Source organism: Lichenostomus cassidix, chromosome 19 (assembly GCF_008360975.1).
Source record: "Lichenostomus cassidix isolate B80296 chromosome 19, HeHo_3.0, whole genome shotgun sequence".
Classification (NCBI taxonomy): domain Eukaryota; kingdom Metazoa; phylum Chordata; class Aves; order Passeriformes; family Meliphagidae; genus Lichenostomus; species Lichenostomus cassidix.
Window position 1 is genome coordinate 3,932,668 of NC_139499.1, and position 19,789 is coordinate 3,952,456.

The window sequence follows — 19,789 nt, forward strand, 5'->3', positions numbered from 1 at the left end:
TGGGAGATGTTCAGGAAATGAGTAAACACTTGAAAGTGTATGTATTATTTATTATTGCATCTGATTAATTACCATTTGAAACCTTTTGGTTGGTGTTATGGCTCTCTGTAGTCTTCACCAAGCAGTGCTTCAGCAGAGTCTAATGTGGCATTTGTCCCAGTTAAACGTTGCAGGAGATGCAAGTGCTGCAGCTGATTTCTGGATGATGAGAGTTTGAGCAGTGGAAGGTGACAGTGTGGCACTTGGTACAAGCAGTAGGGAAGGTGAGTGAGATCTGCAAGTGGACTGAACCTGGGCAATGCTTTAGTTAGTGATGGCTCAGTCCTCCCAGCCCCAGCAAGAGAATTTGCTGGCCCCAGTTCGTGGAGAAGCAGCAAGGTGGTGTTAGTGTGTCTGAGTCTGTCTGATGAAGTGATGACAGTCAGGAGTTTAAACTTGGCTCCCAAGCATTGGGTTGCCAGCAGGGGCTTCTACAATGCTTCTTCACTGCTTCTACAGCAGTGATTCCTCCTCCAGACTGGAACAGAAAAGTGCATGAAAAACAAAGTGGCTCTTACCTGTCCCAGCTGTGCAGCTCATTCTGAATCTACAGGCTCTCAAGACACACTGCAGCAACCTGCTGGCTCCACATGCTCCCTGGATTGATTATTAGATGTTGCTGCATGTGGGACCATGCACCAACATCTCTATTTCTGCCCAGGTTCCTGAGCTGTGCCTGGAGAACCCCTTGAATTCAAGTGAAGCCCAGCTGTGAGCAAAGCACAGATCCCATCCAGTGGTGCTTCCTGAAGCAATGCATGTCCTTAAACATTAGCTTAGCTGTAACAAGACTTAAACATATGAAGCACGTGTTGAGGTACTTATTTAGTTCTAATCTGCACATTTTGAAGAATGATATGATAAAATCACAGTGGAAGGGGTGGAAGGACTGCCTCTGCGTTCAGCAAAGTAGGTGTGATGTTCAGTTGCAATGTCCCTTGCTGTCACTGGTGTATATTAACAGTTGCCACCAGAGGCCCTTTCCTCTAGCAGTGGCCATCCTTGCAGGAATATGCTCATTTAACCCTTCTACAAAAAAAGTTTGCAATCAGAAAAGTTCCTTCATCAAATGACTCCTCTGCGGGAGAGGAGTGAGTGGGCCTGGAGAGGAATGGAAGAGTCATAAGAGAGATGTATGAAAATGCTTTTTATGGAATGAATGATTTTTGGTGCAGAGGCGGCAGCATCGTATTTAATTCTAATTTGGGGATTTTTGGGGATCGCATGATTGATGCCCAACGAGGGGTGCAGGATGTGGTTTCTCAGCAGGCTGTATTCCCCTGCTCCATTTACCTGTCAGCTCTCCCGTAGAGACTTCTCACTCTGGATGCCATTAACCCATTTCCCACAGCACAGCCGTGCAGTCTCTCCTGGGAGTCAGCAGCACACGAAGGACACATCCAGTCCCTGCAGCTGTGGAGAACCACTCTGCACTTGTGCTGGGGCTTTGCTGTACCTTTGCTGCACTGGTGAGCAGGAGCCTTCCTGCCCTAAGTCCATCTGTGGCTGTGCCAGACCTCCCCAGCCCTAAGCTGGATGATGCTCCATCTGCTCCAAGCTCACTGCTGCCTACACAATGTGGTTTTCCTTACTTTGCACACAGTCATCCCTGGCTCCCCTCTGTCCCTGCCATGGCTTCATCACCCTGGGGAAGGACTGGCTCTTGCTGTGCCTGGGTTGGGCCCAGACTCTGCTGGGTCAGAAAAAGTGATGCTGGCACTGGTGCTGTTTTCTCCCATACTGGTAGTCCTACCCTTATAAAAAGGTCCATTAAGAGTTTTGTTTTGCTGCAGTATAAACTTCAGCAGACTCCTTCCTCTTGTCCCTGCCCCGTTAATTAGGAGTGTGTATGTTAAGTTGCAAAGTAAACGGGAGCGTGGGATGTAGGCAGGTCTTTTGTTGCTGCTGTACAGGGCTTATGCTAATAACAGCTGCAGAGATTGAACCCAATCCCTCATGAGCTTTCCAAAAGTCTGATTAATCTGTTTAACAATGGATCTGGGTTTTTGTTTTGATCTTTCTCATAGGAGTTAAATTTTTGTCCTTTTCAGAGGAGCTGAGGATCATGTAAGCACAGCAGTATTGTTTTCCTAATTGGCTTCAGGTTTATCTCTGTCTATTATGTTTAAGGGCTTACAAGATGCACCCATCACCATGGCATCAAAATGCTTCTTATGCCAAAAACACTTGATAAAAACATACATATACATGTGCACACAGTTTTTTTAGTCTGTTGGAAAGTGCAAAGACAATCTGCTGAAAGATGATGTTTTTGCATGATTGTATTCTCCTAACAGTCAACTTTGCAAATTGGGCTTTTCTGCTCATGCTGGCTCTGGTCCATGTGCCACTGGAGAGAGAAATCTTTCCAATGAGCTTTGGGCCAGCCCCTGTACAAGGAGAATTTTGCATTTATATTGCTGATGTTTGATACTGGGTGATGGCACTGATGCTGTACAGGTTAGGTGACAGACCCTAACTCAATCTTAGTGTCTAAAAGTCAAGATACAGCAAAGGGAGGAGAGAAGGGTGGAGAATCAGGGTAAAGAGCACAAATTTTTAGCCAGACTAGTGTCTCCCCTGGGCAGACCACAAATGCTCTGGCCTGGTTTGACTTTCTGAAAGATACAGCAGCAGTATGGGGAAGCAGAATATTTAAAGTGAAGATGCAGATGTTGAAGGTAACAGGATTTAAAGACTGCGTGGCACAAAATACAAGAAATGTTCCACTATTTATAGCAGAAGCTTCTTCCTCTCTTGATTTTACCTCTTCTTGAATGCACTCAGTGATTGCTTTTCATGAGTGAATACTTGTAAAAATGGAGCTCCCTAAACAGACGTGAAATGTTTATATGAGTTAATGACTTCAGAGATCTCTGGTTGTTTAGAACAGAGTGGAAGTGAAGTTGCCTTGGCTGCAGTCAGTGCTCCTCCATGGAGCAGATCCAGTGCCAGCAGTGGCACAGGATGGAGGTGGCTGCACACAGATCCATCCTTGGAGTGCTCTCTGGTTTCTGACTTCACTAATGTGCTTATGGTGGGGTGGGAAGGAGCCTTCCCAGGGGCTGCAAAATCTGTGAAGTCTATAACCTCTCTGGGATTTGTGCACAATGAAACTCTTAGCCTGAAACCAGGGGCTTGTAATTGATAGTCTTTATAAAGAGTTTTATTCTGGGTGTTTTCCTGCTGCTTCTTTGCTCCCCAGAGTCCTCTCTGAATTGAGCAGCCAAGAAAGAGCTGTGGTGTGGTATTGCTGGTTACCTCAGGGGCAGTCCTGCCTTGTCCATGGGCTGGATGCAAACAGCTGAGGAAGGGTTTGCAGAGGTGAGACCATTCTTAGGCCTCTGTAGAGAACTCCCAGAGAAAGACATTCAGGAAAACAATAAGCTCCTTTCTACCTGCCTCTCTCTTTCCCCAGGGCACAGCTATTTGTCTGCTCAGAGAATCTCTCTGACCTTGAGTTCCCTTTTGACCAGTGCCAGAGGCATAAGTTCAAAGTGCCATGGCACCATGCTGGTGTGTAATCCTCCAGCAGCCAGCGAGTGATGGCCAGGGGAGCTGGAGGAAGCCAGTGAAGTCTTGCTGCCCTGTCAAGTGCTTGGGAGAGTGGCTGACACACAGAGCGGTTATCCCAGCGGGGAGAAGACAGGTCTTGTGATGTTATAAGCATAGTGGAAGAGCTGGTAATTTTATTTTGAAGGGTGCCTTTAGCGCGAGAGAGAGGGGATGTGTTTGTCTCAGTGTAAAGCAGATTTGTGTTGGAGCTGCTGTGCTTTCTTCTTGAAGGCTGTCAGGTTTTCCTCCCTCTTGGAGACTTTGTGGTGTGTCCAATCTGATCGCCATGGAGAGCAAGGATGATGATGTGCTGGTGGGATCACAGCTCTTTCCTTTATCCTGTGTGCACAAATGTCTGGGAGGGTGTGTGTGAGCACATGTGCCATCCTGGGAGCAGCTGGGTTGGGGTCACAGCTGAGCTGTCAGTCCAAGGACCTCCATTCAAACCCTCCGGGGGTGACTGTCAACCCACCTGCAGCTTCACAGGTGTTTGCTGTAATGGTGCTGAAAACCAGCTTATCCTGTGTTAATCTCCTACCTGCACCTGCAGGCAGCTCTACGGAACCTTTGTGGAGCTTTGCAGCCCTTTCATCCTTCTTCATCAGTGCTGGCAGCTGCTGCTTTGTGGTAACATCAAGGTTTTTCTGGGCTGTTGCTTCGTGTATGTCTCTTCATCCTCAGGCCAGCCTGTTGTGTGGGCTTTCTTCCCTTCTGCTTCCAAAGGTGGGTTGTTTTTCCTTTTGGGGGATTGTTTTGTGGTGAACTTAAAGTTCTTGGAGGGAAGTGGGATGTAGAAAGGTGGTCAGGAGCCATGGGTAGACATGGTCTAATGTTTCAGGAAAGAAAGATCACTGCTACACCAGCACAGCAGCTATGGAGCCAAGGCTGACTGTGTCTGTGGGATTAAGTCCCTTTATTTGACCTCAGTTTGTGAGAGGTTGAGTTGTGGTCACTGGACTTAGTGCAAAGGGGTGCAAAGTTTTCCTCAGTGCCAAAGGGAATAATGGAGGCAGAGCAGCCTCAGCTCCATGGAGGAAGCAGGCAGGGGGTGGCAACTGTTAATATATAGTCCAGCACAGGCAAATTGCAAATTCACTCCCTGGTGAGAAACCCCTATTCTTTTACCCTTGTTTATGTAAAGGCAGAGGCTCACAGGGCTGCCCATTCAGGTGAAAACCCTGGCTGCGTTCTCCTGTGAGTCTATTGAAAGATTCAGAAAACCCAAAGCTGTGGAAATGCAAAATAAAGACACTGGTCATAGTGTGATGCCGGTGGAGTGGTGCGGAACCACTTAAATTACTCCTTTGAAGTTATTCCACTTACAAGTGTACTTTTTGTGCTGTGCTGATGGAACACAGAGAAATCAGCAGCCCTGCAGAAAGGCTGTGCAGTTGGCTGTAAAACAGACTCATCGTTTCAGGGGGTGCCCAGGATGTTTGCTGTTTCCATCACTGCTGCTGTGCTTAGGGCTGAGGTGAGAGGGGCCTTCTGAGGACAGACCAGACCTGCTCACTGATGTCCTTGCCAGGATTTTAGGAAGAGGACAGGGGGATATCAGCTACAGATATCGTGTTGGATCTTAAGTTAGCATTTCAAGGTGTCTGTTGGGGTCTGTTAAGAAGGATTCATGGGGATTACATCTTTTCCCCAGCAGTGTTTCCCTGCCTGTGAACATATCCCACGGGATATTTGTGAAGATGAGCAAATGTGCTTTGCAAGGTGCTCATATTCCTCCAGAATGGAGAGATATTCTAGCCCCATAAGTGGTTTAACTTAATGCTTTTGCAGCTTCATATGAAAGCTTTTGCGCGAGTAACAGGACGTTGAAAGTGTTTGGCAGCAGTCCTGGCACTGCTGGCATCCTGCTGCCAGGAGCAGGGCTTGTGTTTGCCTTTGCAAGGGTGCTGAGCTGCATGAGTGGCTGGTGCCACTACAGCTTATCTCAAGTGTTGGCTGAGGCTGGAGGCATCTCCAAAGTTGATTTTCAGGGCACTGTAAATGCAGACTTGCCATGTGGTTTTGCTCTGCTGTTTCAGCACAGGGTTTCCTGCCGATGCTCTGTCTATCTCAGCATGACAAGATCAGCTGCAATTACCCTGGTGTTGGAAACAAGAGCCTCTTCCTGGCCTTGGAGTGCTGCTGCATTAATGTATAAAATGGATAAATGATTTAGGTAATGAAATGACTTGGATATGGTCATGGATTGAATAAGATTTCCAGAGCCAATGTGCTTACTCATCAGATGACTCATGTCTTAGTCACTTTTAGAATAAGTGATTCTCTTTTGGGTGCTTCCATAATGGGATGGGTGGAGATGAACTGAAAATTTCCACCCCTGCCTTTGATAATTTTTTTAATAGCATCTAGAACGCGATGGAATGGTTTATCAGACAGAAGAGGAAACAGCTCTGTCTTGCGAGTGTGGTGTATCCCTGGAGCTTTGCCTGAATTCCACAGCAATATGACACTTGAATTTTGCTGTTTGCTTCCTGGTCAGGCAGAGTGATCTCAGATTTTTAGATCAGACTTCTTAAGCTTTGTTCTCAGTCTAGTCTTGTGAGTCCCTGATGTGAGTAGGTGCAAGTTTGAGCCTATTCCCAAACATGTGTGCCACCAGCAGTGTGTAAAAGCATCCTCAGATGGAAGCTTCCCCCTGAAACACTCAACATTGCTATGGAAATAAAACCCTGTGGTCAACTTTTATTTATATGTAATTATATTTTTTCTGTTACTGAAATATTGATGAAGTTAACTTGTGATTGTTCAGAAGCATGCACATGTGCAAGCAAGTGCATAGCATATCTGAAAGCCCAGGGAAATTCCGTGGTAATCCACTGTAAGCTTTATATAGCAAGTAAACCTATTGGGTTTTTCTTCTTTCTAATCTTTCATCTCTCTGATCTCAGTCATCCTGCAACAAAAATAATGTCAGCAATTCCTGATCTAATTCCTGATTAATGTAGGTTCCTGATGGATCAGCTGAGCTCAGTGGCACAGTGTGATCTCTGCATCTTACTTGACCCATGTGGCTGAGCTGCAGCCAAAGTGGGAGAGTCCTGCAGGGAGTGATGTGGGGCTTTGGTGGGGGCTTAGGCATAGGCTTTGCTAAGCTGGATGTGGCTAAACTCTTTATCACTGCTTCAAATGTTGAAAATGGGGATGCACTGACTCTCAGAAACGGGTCTGAAAGCATGAGCCCAGTGTAGGTGTTTTGGTTTGTGTCAGGAATGATGATGTAGTGTTGTTACAAAAAATTGTGCTGGTTTTAGATCTACCCTTACCCTTACACTTCCACTGCAGGAAGCATACAAAGGCACATGAAATTGCCAGAGGTCGGGAATCAGAAATCTGGGATTCTCTCACTGACCGTTGAGGTGGTGTCTGGGTGACTCTGAGCAAGAATGTCTCTTCCTAATTCCTCTGTGTAAATGTGGTTTCGGCCCTTGGTGAGTAGGCACTTTGTAAAACACAGGTAGGTCATGGCAGGTGACAGGCACTATGTAAATGCATTAGGCGAGATTTTCAAAAACAGCTGAAGAATTGGGTTTTATTGTTAAATGGAACAAGTGAAAGGAAAGCTAAAAATAATTTTCCTATGGGTGTCTTTTGTTAGGTAGTAGAGAATAACTCCCAGGCTTGTAAGTTTTCAGTTTTCAATAGTTGTCTGTGCTAGATCTCTTGGGTCACAGGTGTGAAGGATTTTATCAACAGTTCCTCTCAGAGAATTCAAGTCAAGAGAAATATATTACCTCGCCAAGAAGTTTTCTAGTTTGCTTTGTCTCTTAATTGCAGAAGAACGCTTTTTTTTTTGTTCTGTTCTAAAATGTTCTTAAAATTTAAAACTAATTTACCAATTGTTGCTAGGCTCAAAGACAAAAGAATGGTACTAATACATTATAATATAACAATAATAATAACAGCAAATGTTAGTCATTTGCTGCACAAAAAAACCTTCCCAGATGAGGTTAGTTCAAAAGCTGCCTCCCAATGTGTCACCTCTCCTCCCTGGCCACAGAGAACTTTGTGTGCTGCAGTATGTGCTGGTGAAAAGAAGAAAAATGGTTAGAGGTAGGACCCCACCTAAGAGGATGGAGGTAATGAGAATTATTTCTGATACTTCCTTGACAAGAGCCCTGCTAGCCTAAGAAAATGCAAATGTGGAAAAAAATATTATCCTCCTCCTCTCCAGCTGGGAAAGGAGCCTTGGGATGGCTCCAGAGTAATTGGGTAGCTCTCATTTAGACACATGTGAAACACATTTACCCAGACACTCCTGTGAGCATTTCCACATTTTTGAGGCTGAGATTTTCTGCGTTGTTCACACTTTGGCACATGTGTGATCATGCCTTCTGATGTCCTGAGACCACAGTTAAAGTTCAAGAATGTGTTTAAGTGTTTTGCTGGAGTGGAGCCAACATCTCCATGGCAGAGAGGAGCAGTGTGTTGGGAAACTCAGTGGCTGCATACAGACTAATTGTTCTGGGATGCAACCTGGAAGGTGCTGAGCACCCTGGCTGGCAGCCAGCAAGGCTTTTAAACACATGCTTTGCTTAGTTTTTTCACATTGTTACCAGTCTTGTTCTTTGATTTCTTTTCCCATAGCAACTGGAGAAGGATATCTGAGTAGCCAGAGCAGTGCAATTGATTTGCCAGTGACACCTCAAGCTGTGCCACAGGGATGTCTTCCAGGATATGGGATACAGCTGTTGGGATCAAGTATTGCTACCAGTGCCCAAGTCAATTGGCTTCAGAGTTTTCCTTCTTTGCTCTCTTCCTGGGCACAGGACAGGCCAGGCTGTGAGAGCGATGCTCAAACTACATTTGTAAACCACAACCCATCTTTCCACATCTTTGCTTGGTATTAAACTGCACAGATCATATTTCCTTACCCCTCTTTCCTCTTAGAATGTGTTCACTCTTCGCCAAATTCTGCCAAATTCAGGTTTTATTTGGAAGTGGTATCATCTGCAGTGGAGCTCAAGGCAGGAAAGAGAGGAGCCCAAAAATCCTGTGCAGGTTGATGTCTTCTAACAACTCTTGGGCATTGTTTTTAGCTTTGCCTGCTGTGAGCAGGAAGAAGGTGCTGCAGCCAGGTTGGAGGCTGGAAGGAGCTTTGATTCTGCAGAGAGATGGCTCCGTGTGTGCTGCCATCAAAACTGGCTGTGTCTCTTCTGTCCCTGTGTCCTCAGCTGGGGCAGCTTCTCCCATAGCTCCATGTGCCTCACTGGAGCATGCAAAGCAGGACTAAACCCTGGGCTGTCAGAAATTGTCAGGACACCTCCTTGCCAGCAGATTTACTCCCCGTTCTGCTCCTGCACCTGCTGACTTGGTGAGCAGAAACGTGCCTTTTCCCACTGCTCCTGTGGCTATGCAGAAATTATATGGCTTTGCATAATTTTTAAAACTTGAGAAAGAGCCTGGCTGGTGAAGTACAATGCACAGTACCTGTGCTGAGCCACAAGAAAAGGGGCACTGCTTTAGTGTCCCAGGGCAGTCTGGGTTCAGCCTGTTCACTGGGGTGGAATTAAGGTGACCCAAGGTGGCATTTTCAAACTCATTTTTTAGCTAAAGCTGCACCTGGGAACTATTGTTGGCCCTTTGGTGCTGTAAAACCTTTTTCACTCTGACAAATGCTGAGTTGTCATCAGCCTAAATTTCAGGGATAGCATTGCAGTGACTCAAAAGAGCAGCTTTCTCCCCAGCAGCCTTTTCCTGGATAATCTCCAGTCATTGACCTCGGGGCTTTGAAAGTGCATTTTGGCTTAAAGAGCTAAAGCTTAAGGCTTCAAAGGAAGTGGGAAGGCTGCTACCCTTTACAGTTCCAAGTGTGGGTTGTGTATGCATGACAGGGGTAATTGTTGGGGTGTACCTGGTTCTGACTTGTGTGGGATCTGTTCCTCATCCCCCCCAGTGCCTGCTCCTTCTGTACGGAGCCTCTCTGCTGCCTCTGCTTTTGATATTGTGCAGGTTATCTGAGGACATGTTTTCAAGTCCTGGGGTTTCTGAAGATGTGAAGATTATCAGAAGATGGAAGTTATCCATGTGGAAATAGAACAGATACGTTGAGCTCTGAATTTGAAGTCCATTTGTCTTGTCATACAGAGTTCACTGCTTTTTGCCTTGCCCTGTGCAGTTCTGTGCTTTGCCCTTTGCCTGGGGCTATGCAGATTGGCAGAATTGATGAAAACCTTCAGCCCATGGATATTTTAAGATGGGTGCTGGGATAATTTCCCTGGTTAAAACTCTTTGCAGAGATCACCTTGAATAGAAATCCCTACCCATATATGAATTGCTGGGAAGAAGAAAGCCTGCAGTGTTCTGTGCTTACAGTTTTATTGTAGATTTGCAATCCTGAAACAGGTGGAAATTAATGTTTTTAAAATGCTGAAAAGACTTTTCACTGCAGCTGGCTTACAGAACTAAGCAACTTGATATATCCCCTGAAATACCTCCAGATCTCTCAAAGGCAGCTGAAAGCTTTCTCCTTGTCTGGGAGGGAGATAAACCTCTAAGACATGACATGTATAAATGCGATCTTGTTTTGCCTCGTGGCTTGTTGGGTTTGTTGTGGATGCTTTTTAAACAATTGTTTAATCAGTGCAGGGCTGTGCTGTGAGATCTGAGCCTGGCAAAGGTATTTGATGCTGAATTCTTTTGCTGTGTTGATGATCTGTATGTGTCCTTTCCCAGATCACACTGTGCTGCTCCTAAACTGAACAACCAGCATTGTTCTGCAGCGATTTGCTTTCTGTTATTAAATTCTTATATATCAAGCAGCAACAGGAATTCTGTGAGCGCCTGGAAAGCAGAGTTAGCCATGGCTGTCAATACAGAAGGTGTTAGTGGGGTGCAGGGGAGAAGGCAGGCAGGGCTGAGAAATATGCTGGTGAAACGAATAAAATGGGGAGGAGGAAAGAGATGTCCTGGAAGTGTCTGGGTGTCAACGTGCAGCTTGGGCAGAGACACTGCTGCTGAAGCAGCAGCCTGTCTGCACAATTCCAGGTGGCTTCTTTCCTCCTCCTTAATTTATTTAATTACTGGTGTATCTCATGGGCTCTGCTGTGGAAGCAGGATGGAGTCCCACAAGATCAGCTGTTGTGTGCACTTGGTTTCTGTTCCTCAGGGTGACAGATTGGTGTGTGTGAGAGCTGGCTTGCCTGGCTGACAGGCTCCCTGCTGCTCCAGAGCCTTCGGTGCAGGCTGGACTTACCAGGCTTAAAAACCAGACCTTAACACTAAAACCAGAGGGCAGGTGTCTTGTGCTGGGGCTGTTCACACAAATCTGTGCATGAGCTCATTGCTGCGAGTTCTGTTTTCAGTTCTGTTTCTCTTATATTCCCTTTCCTTTCTCTCCATGCCACAGAGGTGCTTTCCATGGTGTCCTGGCCCTGCTGTGCCACAGTCCAGGCACTGGGTAACTGCACAGGTTTAGAGACAGGATTGCCATGAGTGTTCAGTTCTGCTGCCATGGGATCAGGGGGTGTTTGGCCACTGTGGCATATTAGACTTTGCCCTTGCAGACTGAGAGGCTGTTCAGGTCCTCTTGATTTATTTTCAATGTGTTTATTACAACAAACAGTGATACACATGTCTGTATCATCTTCTATGGCAATTTTGAGGTTCATTATGGCAATTTTGAGGTTCCAGCAGAAGATGGCTCATCTGACACCAATCCCTTCCTCTTAGAACAACTGAAAACCTTTTTCTTTAACCTGCCATTTACCTTACCATGGTACAGATATTACTGCAATGAAGGCCCTAAATATTAAACCCTCCCTGATTCTGAGGCAGTTCTTTTGCTCATTAATCAATGGAGTCTGGCTACTTCCTTACTTGTTAGTATTTTACAAGTAATCTCAGCCTTTCAACTTTCATATAATCTGACATTCTCTGTTATTTTTTTGAAGCACCCCCTCACTGACTGTTTAAATCCACCTCCAGCAAGCTGTGCTCCCTGCCATGGCTGCCTCCTCTCCTGGGAATCACGCTGCCTCTCAGCCCAGCAAGTGACAGCAAACCACGACACTTCTTCCTCCTCTTCCTCCTCCTCCTCTTCTCTGCTCATGTTCAGCCCCAGGAGCCTGGGTTCTGAGCCAAGGCACAGGTTCTGCACTGACCCTACACAGGACCTCTCTGTGTGAGCTGATGCTGTCCATGCTCACCTCAAGCTGTAGCACCAAATGCTCTTACAGGTGCTGGTTGGGAGGCTGCTTTTCCATTGGATTTATGGGGATCAGCTTTCCCTGTGCAGCGTGCAGGTTGTGTCTGGGGTGTTTCCTGCACTCTTGATGGGCAGCCTCCGAGGTCTGAGCTGGTGTCAGCTGAGAGCGGCTTTGGAAATGGGTTTTTGTTCTCCTCTGACACCTGAGTGTGGTTCCAATGTTGTCCAGGCTGTGTGTGCATATTAACATGCCAAAATCTCTCACATTGCTTCCTCTAGGGTCATTTGGAAGTGAGGCAAAGCACTCACTAAGGCTGGTGGTCACACAGCATGACTGCCTTGGGTGCTCTGCCCACACCAACCTCCTACATCCTCCCATCCCTCACTGCCACAGTGCCAGGAGCTGGGATCAGGCTGGCACAGTGCTCAGGGTCCTTCCCCCACAGGGCTTTTGTGTTCCTTGTCACAAGGGCAAATGGGATTTGTTATAATCTGAGCTCAGGTTGTCTGCAGAGTCAGTGAGGAGCTGGGTGCTGGGACGTGCTGGTGTGTGGTCACTTTGGGCTGTTGCAGAGATGGTGAGTCACAGCACTTGGCATCACTGAAAGCAAAAGCTGTGGGATATGTGGGCTGAGTGCCTCTCATTGCCTGTTCCTCGTGCTTTCCCAGCTGTAATTTGCAAAATAAAAGCAGCTCTGATGCTCATACACTGATAAACAGCTTTAAAAGATTAAAGCAGAAGTGAATATAGTCCAGCAGCAGGATCTGATGCCCACAAGTCTTGCTGAACCTTCACTATAAAACACAATTAAACACAGCAGCCAAACCTGTCTTACCAAAGTCATTTGCAGCCAAGGCTTGAGTACAAAGGAGTACAACTCCTCTTCAGTTCTTTGGTGTTGCCCTCACCAAAGACATGGTTAAAATGTGCCAACAGAGCTGCACTCAGTCAGATAATGCTCTGGCAGGGCTCCTGTTTCACCTGCATTTTCTGGAGTGTTTAATGGTAATATCACTCTTGCTTGTATAGACTTGGCATTCCTCAGTGTTTCCTTGTTACAGGAATTTCCTTAAGTAGAAACTTTTTTCTTCAGAGTAATTTTTGGTTGATTATTGCTTATATATGCAATTAGTGTAATTGCATCTGATTATGCAAATGTATTTAACCATATAATTAGAACATGGAGGGATGAAATATAATGCAGTTGGGAAATCTTTTGTAAAACTTTCTGGGCTCGGGACTGTGGGCAAGGTGGTTGTTATCTCTTGAATTATAGGTTGGTAGACTGGAGATCTTAGTTCAGTATCCTGGCTAGTTTCAAAACATATTTTAAATATGCTGTTAATTGCTCTTCAAAGTGCTCACATGGCCTTCATGGTGTGCTACTTCTGTTTTTTACATGATAATATCAGGAGATCACTGCTGAGCTCAGCCTGTCAGTGTCTCACGTGTGCATCAATAGTTTGCACCCAGGGTCATGAAAGCATCAGTTCTTCATCGGATCCAAACCCCAGATTCTGCCTTCAGATGGGGTCTCTCGGGGGAAGAGAGGGAGAGCAGGACTAGCACAGAGTTGTGCACCTTGGGGTGCTTGTTGTCTGTATCTCGGGCTGAACTGATCCCAAAATCCCCTTGGAAAGCACCCTGCCTTCAAAAGGACTAAGGAGGAGGCAGAATGCTTAGTTTTCTAGACCATGGTCTGGAGATGTTTGTTGTCATTTAAGAAGTCTTGCAGGAGCAGGGGGCTGAACTTGCTTGCCAAATTTCTCACGCAGTGCTTGAATTGCAAAAGCTGCTGTTCTTTGTTGTCCCGTGGCTCCTGTTTAAACTGAGCGAGGAGCTGCACACAAGTCATCAAAGCACCTCGCTTTAGATCTGATTTTCAGCTGGGGCACAACAGCCAGGCCCACTGCCAGGAGCTGTGGAGAGAAGAGGGACTGGATCATTGCAGCAGGATTGAGTGATTTCTCAGCAAGATGTGCTTGTCTGTGCCCTGAAACAAGAGCCTTGTGAGCCCCAGGACAAAGCAAATGTGTGGAGTGTGTGCAAAAAGCACCAACAGGATATTCTTACCATTTGTTTTAATGTCTTCTGCTTCTAGTCAGAAATCCTAAAGTGATTACTGCCCCTTCCCAGGGAGGACACAGTCCAAATGGGCAGTCTGGTGCAGACCTGCCTTGATTATCTCTGCAAGGACTGCATGGATTTGCTTCTTTCCAGCTTCACAGAGCTGCAACTTCTTGTCTCTTGGTTTGGGCTGCCTTTTGGCCAGTGATGGCTGAAAGTGGTTCTCAGAGATGCCAAGAAGCTCATTTGCTTCTCCAAGGCCTGATTCCTGGAAGCAGCAGTGTGAGTGGAGATGGGCAGGAGGCAATCTCACCCTCAGGGCAGGGGGTGTGGAATTACCTCCCTCAAGTCAGGGTAGCAGTGCTTGGGGAAGTCCTGCAGACCCAACTGCACAACAGGGAGCACAGGAGACACTCCAGGATGGGAACACTCCTAGTCTGTATTGCTTGGTGTGGGGAGACAGCTTTGGCTCTGGAACGGACTTGCTGACCTGATGTTTCTAAAATGTCATTCGAGGAGCTGTCCAGTACTTGGCAGCCCAGCCCAGGATGTGCTGCTTCTCTCCTTAAAGAGAGTTTCTACTGCTGTTGACAGCAGTCAGAGCAGATTCTTCACCGTGGCCATGCTGCTGGGGGCAGTGTCTGAAGGAAACACAAGGCAGGGCTGATGTGCTGCCAGCTGTGCCGTAGGCAGGAGGGAGTCCCTGGGGGAGGTCTCACCTGAGCTGATGGATGCTGCTGATGGATGACATCCCCTCTGCACGCATCCTGTCCTGGTACATGGATCATTGCACTGCCTGGAAAACCTGGTCTGATTGCTGACCTTGCTGGTGTGTGGTAAAGCACAGAGTAAAGCTGCTGTGATCTTTGGGACCTCTCTCTGTGACAGTCCCTGTGGGTCTTGTGGGGTCAAGAGACACTTAATAGATGTGCCTGCAGGCAGGGTCTCAGTGTGACATCCCTGCTGGTCCCCGTGGGAGATGCCAGCCAGGAGCATTTGAAGCCTCTGAATGAGCAGCAGCAGAATCTCTGCCTGAACAGTTTCCGTGCAAGTGCTCATTACAGTTATTATTCACTGTGACTGTTTTACTGCAATGGCCCTTGGTGCCTCAGCACAGGGCAGGTGTGTTCTCAGGGACACAAAGGAGAAGCAGCATCACTCCTCTTAGCCTGAAACTGCAACAAACAAAGCCATAAAGTCACTTTTCTACAGCCTGTAGCAAAATGGGAAATGAAGCTGGGTTTGCTGAGGCCCAGGGCCTTTTAACCTCCCCATCCTTTCTGATAGGAATGTCTCTAGTTAGCCAAGAGGATGGACCAGGCAGTAAAATAGATTTACAATTTTTTATTTTTCAAACAATGCTTTAGAATACTTTATTGAGCAGCGAAACTATTTGCATCTGCTCATCTCGCACTCCCACATAAAATACAGAGAGATTTTCTCCAGGATCATATTCCTTTCAAAAGGATTTTTTTGTACCATGCTCTTCTCAGTGCCAGTCTGGGAAACATGTGCAGCCATTTGATAAATATATTGTGAAAACTACAGTTGAAGTGGCAGTCTGCCTGCAGCTGAGGAATTGCTACAGGGAAAAATGGTAAATAAGATATCTGTAAGTAAATTAATTTTGCTCATATAAGCTTGTTTGCAGCTTTGGTTCTTGTCTGCAGCATAATCCTCTGCTCTATAGCAGGTGTTCAGTGTCATGGGGGATCAGCAGGGACAGCAAAGCTGGGCAGGAGCTGGGAGATGGTGGTGGTGGAATTTCTGTTTTGCTGGGATTTCCCATCACAGCAAGGCGTGGTTGTGCCACTGCCTGAAAACCTGCAAATCCACCATTGATATAGCCTTGCAGAAATTAATAGTTGCCTTTTATACTGAGTTTATGCACAATGAGACTGGGCTGCGCATAACTGATTTGTTTTCTCAGAAATCTTTGTTTTCCACTACAGTTTTGGAGGATTTATCAGTGAAAAGGAATCCTTCAAAATAGCAGAACCTCAGCTCTACAGATGAACTATTACTTTCTTTAAAGTCTTGCTGGATTTTTTAGCCTGCTTTTAGCAGCGCTGTATTATTTGTTTCAACGCTGGATGGGTCTGTTTGTTTTGATCAGATTAACTGATTTATGGGGTTTATCTTCAGTTTATCTATTTCCGTTGCCAATTAGCTGAAGATTTATTTTCCAGGCTGTTCTGTGGGTTAGAACTGAGCAAGTTTGCTTCAGCTTTTCAGGGGGAGACACCCCAGGTGCCTGGTGTGGGTGATGAGGAGCTGCTCAGGTGACTGACATGAGCATCGCTGTTTGCTGGGCTGCTCTTCCCAGTGCTCCTGGCCTTTCTGACCTCCTGGTTGAGCAGCACAAGTCTCACAAATGTTCAGTCCAGGTGGGTGGTTTGTGGGCTTTCACACCCAGCCACACAGCAACACAGGCAGATTGTTCCTTCCCCTTGCTCCCACATATGGGGAAAACCTCATAGCAGGAGAGGGAATAAGGTGGAGGAGCTGCAGGCTTCAGCTGCAGGTTCATTTTCATCTCGATGCTGCCTAGGAGTGAGTCGAGCTGTGACTGTCCAGGAGCTAAAGCTGCTACAAAGAAAGACCTTGGGTTTGTTTCTCCGTAGGCAGAAGAAGCAGCTTTTAGCACAGGATGGCCTCAGAGGTCTCCTCCTATCCCTTGTGCAAGCTGGGTTAAATGGTGGAAGCATTTTTGCTCCCTCCTTCCCTTCATTTAGAATTATTTCCATGATGTACCAGCCTTCCAGGAGAGCTGCAGCCCAGCCCTGGCAGAGGCTGCTGACAGCAGGGATGTGGCTGGTGCTTTCCCGACTGTGCAGAGCAGCCCTGGGAAGCCCTGACCTGCAGGCAGGGCTGGAGCTGGCTTGTGCTTCCCTGGAGCCAAGGAGATGACCTTTCCCAAGTGTGCAGGCATCCCATAAGTGTCATTGGGAAATGTGCTGCTCCACAGGCTCTGGAGTACAGGGAAAGCCTCTGCAGAGGGAGTGGGGTGGCTGCAGGCTTGCAGTGCCCTGATCTAATGCTCCTCGTTTAGCTCAGAAGCTTTCCAAACTTCACAAAAGCATTTTGCAGATAGCAAGTCTTCGGCCTGCTTCCTCCAAATCAGTTTTGAAGGATCATTGCTGGCTTGCCAGCTTGCAGCCTGGGTTTGGGGGTTTGGGAGAGCAGGGAGGTCTGGCAGAGGGGAGGCTCAGGCTGCTTTGCACCCTGGGTTTATGGGACCATGTGCAGTGTGGACTGAGCCCCACACCTCTTCCCTTGCTGCTGAGAGCCACCCCCAGTGCCTGCACCCTGGCTCCAAAAGGATCTCGTGCTTTGGGATTGAAGTGTTTAAATATAGCTTTAATAGAAGCTTTTAAAGCTGATCTCACCATTTCATTATTGTTTCGAATGAGTGACACTTCTGTCAATTTGTTTGAAACAAGCCTGCAGAAAAGACAGGAGGGGGAAAGGAGGTGAACAGTGGGCTGTGAAGAGGAATATCTAGATTTGGATATTCCCTTTCTGTGACACTGAGTGCCCAGCATGTATCCCTATGATGGGCACATGACCTAGGGTGAAGCCTCCAGTCAAGATCTTAATCTAGTTTTCTCATTGATGTAAAAGGTTGCTTGAGCTTGGCTGCTGTGGGGGACTCAGGAGGTTTCTGTGCAGCAGAGTTCTCTGCAGTGTGTTTAACTGAGCATTGCTGGGCAGCTTTGAGCCCAGCTCAACCTGTGTTCCTTGACAAGGGTTGTGTGTGTTCCCAGGCTGATCCTGGATGGAGCTCTTTGGACTTGCTCATCCCCACCCTGTCCTCATGTAAATGAAATGTAGATGCAAGTGTCACCTGACTTGCAGGGGTTTTATGCAAAACCTGCTTTGCATGCAGAGCACCAAAGGTTGCAATATTTCAGGGTTAGGCCTACTCTGGAATTCACTGGATGCTGGCCAGGATGCTGTGAGAAAAGCCAAATTCTCCCCCACTGTCCCCAGAAGCTGAGCAGAGGGATGAAATGATGCAGTCCTGCATCTTCAGAGGTGATTAAGTGTTGACAGCCATGTGCTGCAGAGGATCATTTCCTGCTCTGCACTGTGCTGGGAAGACTGAAATCTGTTTTAAATTGAGACTGAAATTAGCATCCAGGAAACAGCGATTTTATGCAGCAGTTTTAGCTTTGTATTGCACTTTTGTGTTCTGTAGTTCTTTTCCCAAGGAAAAGCTGATTCCCACACGCTGTAATCATTAAGCATTGTTGATTTGCAACTCACTATAGCTTTTATACACAGTGAGCAGCAAGATTAACATGTGTTTGCACACTGACTGCAACTGTGTGAGGCCAGGGGTGACCCTGGAACCGGATTTGCTTTTAAATTCTGCTTTTACTGACTATATTGCAAATGGCAGTGTGGAAGTCACCAGGCTTGGCCATTCTGTGACACTCTCTGAGGTCCTACAGGGCAGCAGAGAGACTACTGGGGTTCCCTAAATGGCTGTGGAGTTGTTGTTGTGCCCATTGGGTTTGAGTACACACCAGAAGCTCTTGTGTTCTATAAATAAGAATTCAAGAGGTTGAAAGTTTGACCCTTGGCCCTCAGCTGTTGGGGAGCTTCTCCCAGTATTGTAAGCTCTGGTTGGCTGTAGGTCTGGCTACAGAAGGAGAAGTTCTCTTCAGTTGTGTCACTTGTTACACATGAGATAAAATCTCATCTTTATCTCTTTCCTATCTAGCTCAATGCCTGGGTTTGCCTTTCAGTCTGAGTGTTTGTACCTTGTTTACAGCCTGCCAGTGTTTTGCCTTCACTTTCTTGCATGCTGGAAGAAGCCAGAAATGGGTGTTCTGGTTATGTTTGTGTTGCGTGAACATTGTTATTCAGTTTACCTCTGTTTGTGATTCCTTTCAGGCATTTCATGGAGCCTTTGAGCACTAACATTGCTGCTCTCTGCGTGGCCATCTGAGACCAAACGAGCTGCACACAGCCATGGGGGACTCTCCAGCAAATGTCATGGATGAAGGCATGGACACACAGACTGAACTGGTGGAGAGGGTGGCAGCCATAGATGTATCTGTTGTCCCAGACAGAAGTGACCAAAATGGTGAAGACAACCCTGAAGAAAACGACACAGTCTTTTCTGATAACATAAAGGACATCCAAAGAAATGGAGTCAGCAGTGATGTGGGAATCAATGAATTTCTGCCTTCCCAACAGTCAGAAGATGCTCACTTGAGGCATGTACCCAAGAGACCTCAAACTAGACCTGGTCTATCAAGTAGGAAGTTGTCCCTTCAGGAAAGATCATCAGGAGGTTATTTGGCTTCTAGCAACACTCCAGGTTGTGGTCCTTATGCCACAGGGCCATCGCCACGGATAATGAGGAGACCAACAATAGAGTCCAATCGGGTCTCCATATCAGACTCTGAGGTAGGCATGTTCTCCCCTACAGCTGAGGTGTTGAGGTGAGGTAAGGTAAGTCTTTCTCAGATGGTAATGGGAGCCTTCAGTCTTCTGGAGCAGTAGATGTGGAAGCACTGTTATTTCTAAGGGGGAGGGGGAAATTCCCTGGAACCAGGGATGATATTAGCTTGGAATGGCACCATCCCCCAGAGCTCTGCTGGGTGTAGCCCTGATATTTTAGGCCTCACCTGTCTGGGACAGTCTTGTTAAAGGACCATAATCCCTGTGTCATGGTAGCAGGCAGAAGGTCTTTCAGGTTGCTCAGAAAAAGGGCTGTGGCCAAATGACTTTGCTCTCGTGTCCCTGCTGTATGTGCCCTTCAGGAATACACCAGTCACAGCAGCTTTGCTGATGGTATTTTATGGATTTAAACTTCTGGAGATTATGTATCTGCTATTGTGTTTTGCCATAATTGAAGGCTTGATTTAATTTTATAAAGAGCTTAAATGTGCTGCCTCCTGTCAGGGTTTTCCTTTGTCTTTAAAGCATTTGTAACAGCAGTGGTAACAGAG

General features: G+C 46.7%; 1 protein-coding gene across 5 annotated transcripts in view; it reads left to right on the top strand.

The window, feature by feature from the left end:
* The window catches only part of CAMKK1 (calcium/calmodulin dependent protein kinase kinase 1), a 90,329-nt gene that overhangs the window by 18,895 nt on the left and 51,645 nt on the right, over nucleotides 1-19,789 (top strand). For 3 of the 5 annotated variants that reach the window (XM_085078851.1, XM_085078852.1, XM_085078853.1), the window contains exon 2: nucleotides 18,726-19,244. In XM_085078851.1, coding sequence (XP_084934977.1) covers nucleotides 18,804-19,244 — 441 coding nt within the window. In that variant the 5' untranslated portion in view covers nucleotides 18,726-18,803. Of the gene's footprint in view, nucleotides 1-4,159; nucleotides 4,318-16,105; nucleotides 16,211-18,725; nucleotides 19,245-19,789 lie in introns of those variants that run through there. The other 2 variants (XM_085078850.1, XM_085078854.1) reach the window with 2 other exon arrangements.